At 29.9% G+C, this 15975-nt stretch overlaps 1 protein-coding gene across 1 annotated transcript; it reads right to left on the reverse strand.

The window, feature by feature from the left end:
- Positions 1-3606: 3606 nt before the first annotated feature.
- LOC129313948 (uncharacterized) lies at positions 3607-6076 on the reverse strand. Its single transcript, XM_054957335.1, has one exon. It carries the CDS (start codon positions 6074-6076, stop codon positions 3770-3772), a length of 2307 nt encoding a protein of 768 aa, XP_054813310.1. The 3' UTR covers positions 3607-3769.
- Between the last annotated feature and the right edge of the window lie 9899 nt (positions 6077-15975).

The following is a 15975-nucleotide window of genomic DNA, read 5'->3' on the forward strand; positions in this document are numbered from 1 at the left end:
AAATGTCTTCGCCGGCTTGCTCATCTTAAACTAGCCTTCCCCCGATCCACCAATAAATGAGGGGCCTTTTCTTCAGGACAACTTTTTCAAAGAAAATTGCAAGAAGCAATAAGCAAGTTTTCTTGTCGTCAGATTAGTGGTCGAGAAAGCCATAACTCACCCGGAGACTTTTCACAACTGGATAGTCATAATGTTTCACAATCTCTTGTCCCAGTGGAGATAATTCTAAGGAAGTGGTCCTCATCCTCTGATCCTAACTCGCCTATGCTTGGATCGGTCTGTTTTGTGTTGTTTTGCTGCTCGGGAGATAACAGGTTGAGTGACTCATTTATCTGAGTGAGCTTGTGACAGAGAGATTGGATTAGGGGATGGATGGCTTCAATAATCCGAGGTAGGTCAAGGTCAAGAATTTTATGATGATCATGATCCAAGTCTGAGAAAAGCTCAAGAATTTCACAATCTCTTGCCATTGCTTGACTCTCGTGTGTTGGCACATCAACTGGTCAATGCATCCATTAATCTGCAAGCGGATCTTTTATTCTAGTAAAATGATTTTTATTATTATTGATCATCTTTTTGAGGCTCTTGAGCAATAGAGGCACAACTTTCATTGGATTTGATTGGATCGACTTCTGTAACGTGCAATGCTGTAAGTATGATTACCGGGTTTAGGATTGCAGTGAAAGACACATACATACTTAAGTTTATTTGGCTTTGAAGGGGCAGTGAGGCATAGGGAATCATACCTTTTCTTTATTTCTAAAAAAAAAAAGAAAAGAAAAATTCTTTCCTATAATGTTGACGTCTTCACTTTTTTACATGAAGATGATGCATATTATATATGGAAGAGCGACCGAGAACCAATAAATAGAATATGTGAATATGAAAATCTAATTTAATTGAAGGTGAATTTATAGCTTTGTGTGCTTATCATATGTCAAAGAGATCTCTAGACTTTGTGATGGGGTTGCCCTCCTCTACTCTTTTGTGCATCTCCACTTCATATATGCATATTGATATTAAAGGAAGTATCTAGACAAGAATAAGGAGAAAAGACAAGTAAATAAGAATAATTATTGAGTGTGGATTTTATATATACTATCATATTATATTATCTTGTGAAATCTCTCTTCTTTGAATAATGCATAAGTGGGTAAGAAATCCCATACATGGATGTGGCATAATTAAGAAGGAATCAAAAGGAGGAGACAAGACTTTACCCAAAAAACAAAAGGAGGAGACAAGACCATTGTCTTTCTTTCCTTTTCTTATTCTTTTCTTTCCAAGAATTTGCTTTTAGATGCCTAAAATAAAGAGAATTTTCATCTCCCATGACTAACAAGGAGGACACAAAATAAAGATTAGATTGTTTATTTGCAGTATTGTTCTTATTTATTATTTATTATTTTTTTGCCTAGAATCAATAGAGTCTCTCCCACATTCTCGTTGGGCTTATCATAAGAGAATGAAACAAAAGGAGGATTGGTTATTTACGATATTTTTTTAAAGAAAATATTATTTAAAAAAAAGGACTTTTCTTGTGCCTTATAATAAGAAGGAATCAAAAGGAGGAACCAAAAATATAGGCACCATTGCTCTTTTATTTTCTATTTTCCAATAATCTCTAAAGGCAAAAGATAGATTCTCCCCCTCTTGTTCTTTTGGCATCTCCACTCATTCTTTTCTTTTCATAATCTATTAAAAGTATGAAGCATGCTATTAAAACCTAGATCAGATTGATTGGTCATACCAACGAATCGATAAACTAGTCCTTTAATTGGTTTTAGTCTAAAATTGTGGACAAGTCAACTTGTTGGAGTGTCTGCATGCATGTATATATGTATATTTCTCCCCTTGCTAAGAAACAACATTATTATTTTGAGTTAATCATAGTTGGGTTGATCCTAGTTCAACCTCAATTTGGACTGTTGACCATAGCACTACTACTTTGACCAATTTAATAACCAATTTAGGTTCTGACTATTTTTTTGATAGTAAACCATTCTAATTCCAAAGCTAGTAGCTTTGACTAATCTAGATAGAGATGGGTTGAAACATTTTTGAGTAAAAAGCCCTATCATCAAATGTGTTGTTGCATTCTAAGGACTCAAACAACATTTGGTTAAGTTCATACAATTCCCCTGCAAATTATTAAACCAAGCGCTTGTTGGTGAATAGTGAGTATTTACATCTATGCTATTGTTTTCTTTTTCTTTTTTAAAAATCTTGTGCATGTTACTGAGAAGCAAAAAGAGAACCAGCTATTCGCAAACTGTTATTCTCTTTTCAAAATCTCTTGTTCAAAGTTTGTAAAACTAGATTCTCCTATCCTATTGTGTCTCTTGTGAAGGAACAAAAAATGATTGCTTCTTCATCATGACACATTTGTTCATTTTGTTTTCAAAATGTTTTCGTAGAAGTCTTGGAAAAACAAAACTGTCATGCGTCTCCTGATAAGAAAGATGCAACACTGGTAGTTTTACGGCATCACTTTGCAGTATTGAGCTCCAACAGCATGCCTTGAATAATAGTAAAATTGGATTTGCATTATTAATATTCCAACAAGAATATAATTTGCATTGTCTCCTTCTGAATTGCACAATATTGCATATATATTATATCACTTTGCAGTATTGAGCTCCAACAGCATGCCTTGAATAATAGTAAAATTGGATTTGCATTATTAATATTCCAACAAGAATATAATTTGCATTGTCTCCTTCTGAATTGCACAACGTTGCATATATATTATATTAATGTTAAGAGATATTATAGTATTGACCTTTAATTAGGATACTATCCACTAGCACCTATATCATCAATGAATTAATTTTGCTATCCTATGCACCAGTGATATGGCTTTACATCATGTTTGGTTCAAAAGAAGGGAAGCAGAGATTTTAAGGATAACTTGAAATTTTAATATTATTATAAAGTTAATAATGTCTAAAATATTTTAATTAGAGAAACCCCTACTTTTATAAAAGAGGGATCCTACTATTAAAAATTGTTTAGTCAAACCAGAGGAATTGGGGGAGGGAGCTCCATTCTTCAAACCATTTTTCGCAAACAAGAGGAGGCTCCTTTCCAAGAGCCAAAGTAAATAATATTTACACAATAAAGAAAATACCTAATTTAAGACATCAAGAATTAAAGGACAAAAGAATTTTATTGGGCTTATATAGATATATATATATATATATAAAGAGAGTATTTTATTGGATCTAAGAAATGAAAATAAAAATATTAAAAACCACTAATGCTTAATTTGGCTTAAATAACCGAGTAACATATGCAGGCGAATAAGTTTTTAACATAGAGTAGATGCATTATTTAGAGAAAGATGGAGGGAAAAGTAGAAGTGGTAAGCCCTATTTTTTATTAGCAAAGTTTTATCTTACTTAGTATGGTTTTGACATGTCAACTCCATTTCTCACACCAAACAATTTTACATTTGTGCAACCATGTATCAATTGTAATGCAATAGGTAAAAAAATCAAGAGTCCAAAGGAGAAGTATAGAAAAATGATTTTTTTTAATTGATTATCAATTATAATGCAATTGTAAGAGGACTAATCAAAGTAAGAGGAATATGTGTGTGCCAAACAGCGTTTTACCTAAAAGTTGCTCTGTGCGTTTTTTGAAGGTTTCAACACATGCTAATAAGAGAACTAAAGTACAAAAGCAATCTTTTTTATTGGACTGAAGCTATAAAATGTGGGTTGAAGCACACTCACACATAAAGTGAATTGATGAAGTGCATCCATCTTCAGCTACCACCACCCACAAGTAGTTTTGCCCTTGCATGGCCTTCTTTGATCTGGAACTGAGTCCCTAGACCTAAATGAACCATTAAAATCCAAACAAAAGAAACAAGTTCTCCACCTTTACTTAATAACTGCAAATGTCCTGTAGGTCTGCAATGACTCGCAGCAAATGATAGCAATTCCACCCATACAGGACAGATAATTTCCCACTTCTTATCCTCTAACTTGTCCAACTCCTTGGCCAACCTACATGCTTCAAACAATACAGATTTGCTCCTATCCCCCTTCACATCAATGGGTTTATATTCTGTTTGCACTTTACGAAGACATCTGCAAGCTTTTTCCTCTCCATTAATCTCCTGCTCTGGCATCTCCTGCTCTCGCATCATCCTTTTGCTCAAGAACTTCTTGGCCTCTTCACACGTATCTCGAAACCTTATTTGTCCAATTCCCGCCACTGCAGACATCATTGCAGGTTGTATAATTAAAAGGTATAGCATATAATCTGAGAGAAGTTTGCTGATGATTTCTTTATCTCTTGTTTTGGTCTCTTTTTTATCTCCTTTGCATTTGTCGCCATCTCCAAAGAAGCAAATGGTGGTAGCAATGTGCCACAATAGGAGGCTCTCATCAAAAGCAACCTCACTGGGATCTAGAAAATACTTTAAGTTTTGTCGTCTTTCTGGATCCAAGTCCATTTTATAGAGAGCCAACTCACCTCTGGCTGAACATATGCTTTTAAGGGTATCTAGATCTTGAACATCTTCTGATTTCTTTTTCAACTCTTGGAAGATATATTTCCACAGCTCTTCAAGGAATGGACCTTTTTCCTCGTGCTTCCACCGAAGAAGGAGATCTCCACCACCAAAATTTTCGATTACTTTACAGAAAGCAGATCGTACCAATGAAACCATTTTAAAAATGGTGACCTGACCAAAGCTTCGATTATGATCACTCAAAACTGATAGCTCGTCCAAGCAATATTTCACCAAATTGTACTTTGAGATTGATTCAGACCATCGACGAAATGGGAAGGGGGTGGAAAGTGCATGATAGTCATTATAAGTCGGATTATTCTTAATCTTTTTCCAATTTGTTTCTGGATTCCTCCTCTTGAGGAAGTGCACCAAAATATTACCATTGAAATGTCGAAAAAAAGAAACTTTGAACCTTTGGAGCCAAGAAGCTTTGTAGGAATCATGTCGGGATTGATCAGAAAAAGTAGCTGTGTAATCAGTGAAAATGAACATGAAGAAGCCTATGGTGTCCAAGACCAGGGCGCCAAATAGCAATGCATAAGTGACCCTAACGTTAAACTTGTCGCAGAGTTTCTTCTCTGTTGAAATGAAGAGTGCAAGGGCAACCACGATGGAAATGAGGGAAACGAATTTACACAAGTACCCGAGCCAATGGCGAATGATGAAAGCCTTGGTGTAGAATGCTTCATACATGAAATTGAGTTCAATCGCTATTATGTGAAGAGCAATATTAGGGTTTTTGTTTTTGAAATATTGGCGAATCTCGTGGCGATCGCCGAAGCTGTAGATCATGTCCACGATGAGACCTTTGAACTTTTTAAAGAAGTAGTAAGCTTTCTGTGCTGCCTCAAGATCACTTATATCACCATCATCCCGCACCTGTTGGTTCTCATCGCCGACAATGTTGTCGTATCCCGCCTCAGGTTCTGGCATTATGATGATCTGAGTAGGAAGTCCAGCTTCCTTTCGAGAAGTGTATTCCTCCATGAGCTTTGCATAATTGGGACCAGCCTCAGCTTTTGGAAGTAAGGATTGCCTAAAATTATTGATAGATGCCTTATACAAAGCACGAGTTCTCTCAGCATACTTGGTTAATCCAGCCACAAACATCAACACTGTCGGCAACCAGAATAGGTTATGAGAAGTTCTCAGGAGGAAGACATAAATCGTTGTGATTACTTGAAAAATGAGGCCCAAAAGATGCCTAAGCCATAGCTCATTGTCCTCCAAGGCAAAAGCAGTGATGGTGTCAGGACCACCGAGGTGTAGCAAAAGGAAAGGAGCCCAGAATGCCATGAGGAAGTCATTTCCCGTGATGTTGGAGTTCTTTTTATCTTGCTCGTTAGAAATGAGTCCAACACAGAAGCTGGCAGCCCAATCGGCGAGAAGGTAAGCGAACCAGACAAGGCAAAGCGATAAGCTTTTTGTGCGTTTTCTTAAAGAAGCGGAAGCGATCAGAAAGATCTGAAGGCACAGACTGAAGAGGATGACTCCTTGGACATTCCACTTGTTCCATACCTTCTCCACCACACTGGGAATGATGTCCACCATTTTTACAACTTTCTGTCGGACGTCTCTCTCACATGCACATACTTTCCCACTTGCATATTATATATACTTGCAGCTTCGCTTCGCGCTAAAGCCACAAGCATGATCACTAGTTCACAACTTTATCCAAATATTGTGCTTTAGTGTATGTTCTTCCTTAATCTATCATATCTAGCTATAGTTCATTTATTTTATTTTTTATTTTTGGAGAAAATTTCATCCCTTGACCGAACATAATTTCAGTCAACCTCTCAAAACTTTGAAATTTCACTGCACAATTAGGAAACTAAAATTACATTGAAGAGTTGATTCAAATAACCTTATTATCCTTAGTGAAGATAGGCACATAAACAACTTGTATTGAAAAAATGAACCAGAATTTGAACCATGTTTGTCACGTTGTAAGTCATTAGTATTTCCCCAGCCTATCTTATTCATGATCTTTTCGATTATTAAATGGACATTATATTAATCAAGCTCACATCAATGAATATTCTCAAGACATGTATTAGCATTTTTCTTATAAGAGATTGAATAGACATGGACGATTTATGGCCTAACGCATAAACTCAGCCGAAATAACATGCATTTTTGACATTCAGTTTTTTTTTAAAGTATGCTATTTAATATGTTGGAATAAAAAAATGACAGTTGATGAAATAAAATAGAACTTAGACAGGAAAAAGTGAAAACGAAAAAGGATAAAGGTAGATCCTCCCACTCCCTGGTGTCTCCAAGAACAGGAAGGTCCTCTATCCACTATCATCGTCAGCACACGCCAAGAATATTAAAAATGTGCAAGACTTGATTATTTTATACGGTTGGCATGGCATAAAGTATGGCTTAGCTTACACTTTAAACTTTAACTATTTTCATAATTTAATGGTTGAAAATCATGTTCGATCATAACATTTAAAATAGTCTTTATATTTCACAAATAAATAGAACAATGTTACAAACTGACATTTTCTTTTTCGATCGATAGTATTAATTGGATGAAGGGCTTCACTTGAAAACTAAGATTTCTGATTCCCAGTATTATTGTTCATTTTTTGGGAATCTTAGAGTAGCTTAACGCTTCATTAGAACTAAAGATGGATGGGATAATGTTGACCTGTTTTGGTGACTCGCTATATAGTAAAGGCTTTCAGATTCATTCAATAAAGATTTCTTCATGCATATGCTGTAATACATTATTAAGAAAAACTTGTATACTTAGCTTTATATATTAAAAGTACTTGCTTTTAATTAAATTAAGACATATTTTTATAGATTATTTATTTTATAACAAATTTTTATTATTAATATTATTAACACATTAAAATGTACAAATATCAATTTGATTAGATACAAATATATATTAAGTATATAAAATTAACGGCTCATTTATTTTAACTTATTTCATTAAAAAAATTACTTATTTTTTGAAAAAAAATTATTTTGTAAGTTTTTAGGATGTTTGTTTAAACTTTAAAAATAATTAAAATTTGAAAAAAAAAGCAGATATATAATTATTTTAAGAATCTACTTTGAGTAGCTTCTAAAAATAATCTAATGTGATAAATGAAAGAGAGTGTTTTAAAGAGGTGAGATATGCGAATATATTATAAAATTTTAAAATAATATAATCATGAATCATTTTTATAAAACAAAAATGAAGATATCATAAATTTAAAAATAACAAACTAATAATCACTTTTTTATTATTGTAACCAAACATAAAATAATGTTGGCTTTTTATAAAATCTCAATAAAATAAATCTCTTTTTAAAAATATTTAAACTATCTAAAAATTACTTATTTTTTAATCGTAAACTAATGGGCTCTAAGTACATAAGTCTTATCCTACATGATTATTGGATGATTACACTTTTGATTGTTTATTTAAATTAGCTAGTAAATGAATCTTTACAATTGTTAGCTCGTCTTATGAAAGTTGATTAGAAAATTTTCAATAGGACCCCTAATTAAGAGTGTAGAATATAAGCAATTAAGAGAAGTGGAATACACATATCTTGACTCAAAATCTTAAAATTTAAGTTTATAATCCTCTAACTTTATAATATCTATTTCAATTCTATTTTATATGAAGCTTCTCACATCTACTCAACAAGTTCACTAATACTTGAATATCTTAATAATCAACATATAACTTGACTTTGTTTTCTTTTTCCAGGCCTTGTATTTAAGATGAACTTAAATGTAAATTTTCATTACACACAGACCAAGCAATGAATAAGGATGTAACAAATACAAGTTTAAAGGGAGAGTTTATCTTAAAAAAACTAGTATGTTAGGTGTACGAGTTTCTCACACTTATAAGCCCCATACCACTTGTCAGGCTTCTCGATGTGGGACTCGTGACAATGTCACTCCATCAAGAGCTGACATCTATGACAGCTTGACTTCACAGCATTTCACTCGATCTTTTGTTTGTTAGAACCCTTAGTGAGCAGAATTTTATGTAACACAAGCCTCTCAATGAAACTACTAATGTAACGAGTAGATGCCTTAAGGGATTAGGTTGGAGAGCTCCTCACATTTATAAACGCTACATTACTTGTGAGCTCCCCAATGTGAGATTTGTGATAAAGGACTAAATGATGTTTTCAAAAACTACATGCGCAACATACCTGTATTCTTTTAATTCTTCATTGTTTATTTAAGTTTTAGCATTGAACAAATTTTCTCAAAAGAAAATCTAAAACCAAAACAACTTTTTTCTCCTCAGCATTTGAGGAACGAACGTTGAAATAGAATAGCGGATTCATGCATGGAGGATGAAAAGACTTTTGGAGTTAGATAAACAGAAATTAATTAGTTTATCCCAATTTTATCTTAAAAATTTTGACTCTTGATGGTAAACTTCAAAATTATTTAGGTATGCATGTCAAATCTTATAACATAAAGTTTCTGAATTAGCCAATATATATACAAAAGCAACTTTAATTTAAATAATTGATCTTTAAAAGAACATAAATACCTATCTTTCTTTTAGTCGTTAACCCTCAAAATACCTTGCTTCATAATCAATAAAGAAAGTAGTCAATAATAAGTATATGAAAATGCCCATAGCCGCATGAAGAAATTTAAAAGCGTCGGGAGGCTTGGTGGGAGAGTCTCACAAAAGAAGAAGAAGAAGAAGAAGAAGAAGAAAAAAGATTATTCTATTACACTATTATATTTATGTCTCTTAAGCATGAAGCATAAAGTAGATCGACATCGTCACATGTTCTTCTCTTCAGAATATTTTGTCTTTAGTTGGAAGCTTGTTAAAAGTCTTTAAATAAAAGAGAAAAACTTGTACTCTTACACACACGCGCGCTTTTATTTACAAATAGATCTTTTATATAAAGAAAATCCCTAACATTTTAATGTTTTTTCGTTTTTTGGAAAAAAAAAAATCTTTTGTTAGGAATGATGGTGTAACTCTGAAAAAAAAAAAAATTAAAAGACATTATATCAATCTTCTTTTCTTTTCTTTTCTTTTTACCACCGTCAGCAAGCCAAGCCTAATAGTAAACACCACTATAGTCAAGATATAGGTTGGGTTATATGAATTAACCTCGATAATTGATTATATGAGTTGGGTTAGATTGAAAAAAAATTAACTCAAATAAAAATAAATTTTTTCTAGCCCCAACTATCTAACACATAAACCACATGGGCTAACCCTGATGAGCTAGAGTTGGCCCGTTTAACCAATATTTTTTAAAAAAATTTAAAAATAAAAAAAAGATAATTTTGTTGGTATAAACTGTATTGAGCATGACTTACTTAGCTAAATCAATTTATATATTTTATACAAACATTATAAATTAATATTTTGATATATTTAAAATAAATCATAAAAAAATATCAAATTAATTAGAACTTATTATTTAGGTGTAATTTTTTTAAAAATTGATGAAAAAATAAATGGATTGAAAGGTTAGCCAACCCTCAAGAGTTAAGTTGAGTTTGAATTTTTTTAACCTATATAAAAAGTACATTGAACTCAACAAAGCTTATATTTTCCTTAACCTATATGAACAAATTAATTCATATAGTTCAAGTTTACCCATATTCACAGCCTTTATACGTGACTAGGGCCATTAGCAAGTGTAGTAACTTTTGAAGTGAATAAGGCATATTTATTATAAACATAAAAAGAACATGGTAAACACACAAGAAAATGTACACTTTATCATGACTCATGACAACGTCATACACAAACTTCTATACCTAAAAACTGATAACTACTCTCTCCGTTTTTATTTATAAAAAAAAACTATCACTTTTTATTTTTTTTAATAAATAAAATTATTTATTTTAATAAAAATTTATTATGTATTTCTTAAATTATCCTTCATAATTTATATTAATGAGAAATAATTAATGCATACTTATTTTAGTCTATTTTTTTATTTTCAAACATAATTATTTTAGTTAATTAACTTTCTTAAATTATATGATGCAGTTTTTTCTCTTATATATAGAAATGAAAGATGTATTATATATATATATATATATATATATATATAGCAGTTGCATAAGTACATATAGCTATCTAGGCAGTGCTTCTGGTCTTATACTTGGACTTGATGTGAATGCCTTCTTCTCGAGCTCATTCTTCACCAGACTAATTCCATGGTACTGAGTGTAACATCCTGAGCTTTATGTAATAAATAAATTGTAAAATTTGAATTTTATTAAGAATGTAAAATTAGATATTTATATTGTTTTGATGTTTAAATTAAAAAATAAAATTGTATTTAAAGTTATTTAGGGTTAATCAAATGTTTAAGAATTTAATTATGAATTAAATTAGGCCTAAAATTATATAAGAGATGTTTATTAACGATATATATATATAATTAAAAAAGAAAAAGAAAGAAGATTTTTTTTTATTAAATATAAACCCTCCCCAACATTCATTTCATTCACAGAGAAGTGGAAGACAGCGCGCGATCAGGTGGATCTACGATAAGGAGAGTTTTAAAACTAGGCAACATAATAAAATATTTCGGATGCCATCTCAATATTTTTTTTAGATTATTTAAGTATTCTAAAAAAATTTTATTTATTTTTACTTTTTACTTGCTAATGTTTTGGAAGTGGCAACCGAGGTTTGAAAAATATGATGAATTTATGATGAATAAATATTATTTTTGATGTTGTCTGTAGTACAATAAATATTTTAAAGTATAAATAAATATTTTTAAAGTTATAAAATGATGATTTTAGGTTCAAGGATAGTTTTTAAATTTTTAATTTACTTTTGGACAAATTTTTGGAATGTAGATTGATGAGATTTTAATATTACAAGTGTTTTGAGACTTGAGAATAATTCATTCGGGTATGAGAATTTTAGAAAGAATATTTAAAAAAATTAAAGTGGGTACTAACCATAAACTAGTATTAATAATGAGATTAGAGTTAAGTCTATTGTTAGAGTTATTTTATTGGTTTCAATAATTAAAACTAATATTCATAAATGACATATTATGTGTAGATTATATTGTTAGTGAAGTTTGTGATAGAAGAGAAGTTGCAAGGGTTTTATCGATAAAATCACAAGGTAATTATGCTTTAATTTATTATTAATATTGTCTACTGTTATTTGTGTAGTTATTATTGAAAAACTTTGTGAATTTTTGTTGATAAATTACTTTGTTGTGTTTATGAAAAAAAAATTGTGAACAATTGTAAATATATATTTTGAAATACTTTTGCCAAATGAGATGTTATGTTATATTATGTCATTGAAAAAGAAAAAATTGTAAAAATTGTGTAAGGTGTTAGGAGAATTGTTGTTGTTGTATTTTTATGTCACATGATATATCTCTATTGGAGGTTCAATAGGTGACTTGCAATTTAAAAGACTCGGGCTATAGAATGGTTGATTGTCATGCATTATAATATTTTTTGTATTTTTATTTAAATTATATAATTGTTGTTCCCCACTTAGCAAGTAAACATAAATGCTTGTATATATTATTATAAATTAAAATTAGTTATTAAGACTTTTAAATTTTATGTGGCTAATAATTTTTTTTAAAAAAAAATCAAAAGTGACATGTGAAGAGCCCTTGAGGACAGGCTTAGTGGCGTGTGATTTCACTTACTCTTTTGAATACATTGATTTACGATTTTGATGATGTTATACTATTGGAAGAAAGAAAAGACGAATAGCGATCGCCACGGCTCCTTCGTAAAAGTCGTGTTTCCGTCCTCCTGTTCCTCGCCTTTTTATAACGCAAAAGCCGTGCGTCCCTTTCCAACTAAAACTTAACAATTTAATAAAATAATAAAACTATCCTTAAAAACTCTAATTAAAAATTACATTAAAATACTCAAGATAAAATAATAAACAAAATTTCTGTAATTTCATTCTTGATTTAATCTTCAGGTAATCCATATTCTTCTTGTCAAAAATAATCTCCATCAATATCTTTTAAATTTGATCTAGAAAATCTGCATAAATAGAATAAAATTAAATAACAACTGCACAAAAAATATTAAAGATATCATTTATACTTTAAAGTCAAAGATTTAGATAATTAAAATTTAAAATTAAAGATTGACTAATAAAATTAAATAATATCTAATTAAACTCAGTTAGCCTCAAATAAGAATTTAAAAATATATAAAATTATCATTTATCAATCACAATAATAATTTTAAAATTATTTTCATGAGTAAGGTATTAAAAATTATATATTTAGAAATCATATAAAATAAATATAATTTAGGCCCGTTTGTTTCAGCTTATTTCAAGAAAAAATTGCTATTTTTTTAAATAAATTTTTAATATTTTACTCTATTTCCTTAAAATTTTAAAAATAATTTAAATAAAAATTTAATTATTTTAAGAAGCTATTTTGAGAATTTAAAATAATATGATGCTATGGAGGATAGATAATTTTTTTAAAAATAAGGGATACACAAAGATATTATAAAATTTTAAAATAATTAAATAATAAATTATTTTTATAAAACAGAAATAAAGGAAGATAACATAAAATTAAAAAATAAATAACTAATAATCACTTTTTTATTGTTATAACCAAATAGTATAAAATAATTTCTACTTTTTATAAAATCTTTATAAAATAACCATCTTTTTATAAAATCTCTAAATTATCTAAAAACCACTTATTTCTTAATCTTAACCAATGGACCCCTTAGTCTTATTTCTATTAATTTTATGTAAAATTATCCATTAACCAAAAAAACCAAAATTTAATATAAGATACTCACTCATTCAAAAATATAAAGCATTTTTTTAGAGATTGAATGGTAAAAATTTAAGACATTTTTAATATTTTAATATGTAATCATTGCATTATTTCAAAGTGCCAATACTGAATAATTATTTTATATTTATTTTAAAGTGAAACACCCTATCACATATGGGTAAATATGAAAAAATAGTATTAGTTTGAAAATAAATAACTGTTTTATTAAGAAATAAAATTCGATTACAAATGTCTTATATTTTTTAATAAAAGGAATATTTTATTTTGTTTCAGGAGATATTTTCATATATTTTAAACTAAAGAAATATGATTTTAGTAAAATTTATAGTAAGTTAGACAATTTAGTCTTAATATATGCGTAATATCTTTACCGTCAATTCGAAGTATACAACATCTGAATCCAAAGTGATTAGAGTACGTGGTATAGTGACTTCCTCTCCTTGGATATCTCTTCCCCTGCTTACACAATATTAATATAATGAAGCATCCAAGTTTTATATTTTGTTTGGATCAAAAATAGGTTTCATCTTTAATTTAAATATCAAAATTTTCTTGCTGGAAAAATTAAAGAAAATGTAGAGAACTGCAGTTTAAAACACTAATGGCTTATTTTTTTTATCCGTTTGAAATTTTATTTTTTAATAATTTTAATACAAAAAAATTGATGAATTGAAAATTTATATATATTAAATAATATAAGGATGGTAAATTTTATCATAAATAGATCGCAAAATATTTAGAAATTAGGATAGTATAGCTAAGAGCAAATATAATACAATATAATAGATTTTCTTCTACGATATTTTGCAGGTGGGAAAAATCGGCAAAAAAGGAATGGGTAAGAGTAGAATTGAATTTTCTCAAGCCTATTCCATCTAGCTCGAAAAGTCTAATTTTGAAGAGAAGTATGATTTTCTCATACCTGACCCATATATGTTTTTCAAACTTATTCAAAATGGTTAAAATTACCAGCTTTAGGTGACAAGAATTTTTTTTTCCCCTCCTTATTTGGTGAGTGTTAGTCAAGTTGAAGCCAAAGAAACCCTTATAAGGAAAAATAATTATAAAGAGTAAATCAAAATTATCTAGCTTAAAATAATTATAAAAATATAAAAAAAAATGCTTTTAGAAGAGCTACCTCTAATTAAGCTCGACAATGTTTGAATTTGACCCATTCAGATAATCACATTAAAAAAAAAATTCTCTAGCTTGAAATGTTGTAGAAAAAAGAATGACACTATATGCTTGGGGAGAAGTGAGATTCATCCTATCTATCCTATATATATTCCTTTCTCTGATGGATGTTTTTGTTTCAAATTAAGCATTTTGTTATCAAAATAAATAAACAAACAAATAAAGGACCTACCTGCATTTAATATGTTTTCCAACAGGAAGGCCGAGAATTGAAGTAGGTGAAGGAAGAGCAAATATAAATCTTGCAGAATTGTGACTCAGATTTGTCTTCTTCACAAGCTTGAATTCTCTGAAGTTCTCACGATCCAAACAACCCGAAATAAATCAATTATCAATTAATACACATAATAATAACAATAGTAATAGTAATAATAAATAAATAATATGGATCACCCTTAGGTTTAAGAAACAAGATGTAGCAGTAGAAATATGCGGAAGAAAGGTGAGCAACAAGAAGAGCAACAGCAACAACATAAGGTAAGCGCTTGAAATCCAAATTCAACGATTCATGTACTGAGATAACATTATTATTGAGATCAGGAACAGCTTCTTCCCCCATTTTTTATATTAATTAATAAACCAAATAATGTAATAATTAACCATGTGAAAACTAATAGCCGCTATACTTGAAAGTCAAACTAATGAGAAGGGGGGATAGGCTGACACCCAAGAAGGGAGATGAATTAGATGACACTTAAAAACTTTTAAAAACTTAAAAGAATGAAATGCATTAGTATGAAGGAAGAAGATGAAACACACAAGATTTATACTAGTTCAGCTCCAAACTTGATCTACGTCCAATCCTTAAGAACACACTTGAGATTTTCAACTAAATTCACAAGTTTCAATAAGTGCTTGCCACCACAATACAATTCGTATGACTTAACTTGTCTTGAATTAATTAGCAAACCTTGCTATAACCTAGCAAGTTGTTGCAAATATTTGAAAAAATACCTTTTTAAGATTTTTAATGTAGAAGATAAATTTTCATAGAAAACTCTTCTAAAGAGTAGATAAAATTACAATTGAAAGCTTACAAACTTATGAAAGCTTTTTCACAATTCTTTTCAAGAATAATGAATGAATACAAAATGTTAAAGCACAATTTGAAAGCTTTTTGGATGTTAAGATAAAGACAAGTTTGTTCAATAATCAATAGTTCTTATTTAGGCTTAAAATGAATCACATATATAGTTTTAGTAGTTGATAAACTATTAGGGCAGTGTTTCTATCCATTAGTGCTATTTCTTGTGAGTAACCTATTGATTCATGTGTGAAATTGCACTCAACTTGTTTCAGATATGTATATATGACAAATCACGTGTGAACCTCATGAACTCTCACGTGTGGTTCTACATGTGAGAATATGTACTCAATTTTGTGTGCTAAAACTTGAGAGTGAATCTTCAACTTTCACACGTGGTTTAACATATGTGAGATCATCATCAGTTCTATGTGAAAAATCTT

This window comes from Prosopis cineraria, unplaced genomic scaffold (assembly GCF_029017545.1).
Source record: "Prosopis cineraria cultivar Desert tree isolate PC_DT_omini unplaced genomic scaffold, ASM2901754v1 PC6, whole genome shotgun sequence".
In the NCBI taxonomy this organism is placed as follows: Eukaryota; Viridiplantae; Streptophyta; class Magnoliopsida; order Fabales; family Fabaceae; genus Prosopis; species Prosopis cineraria.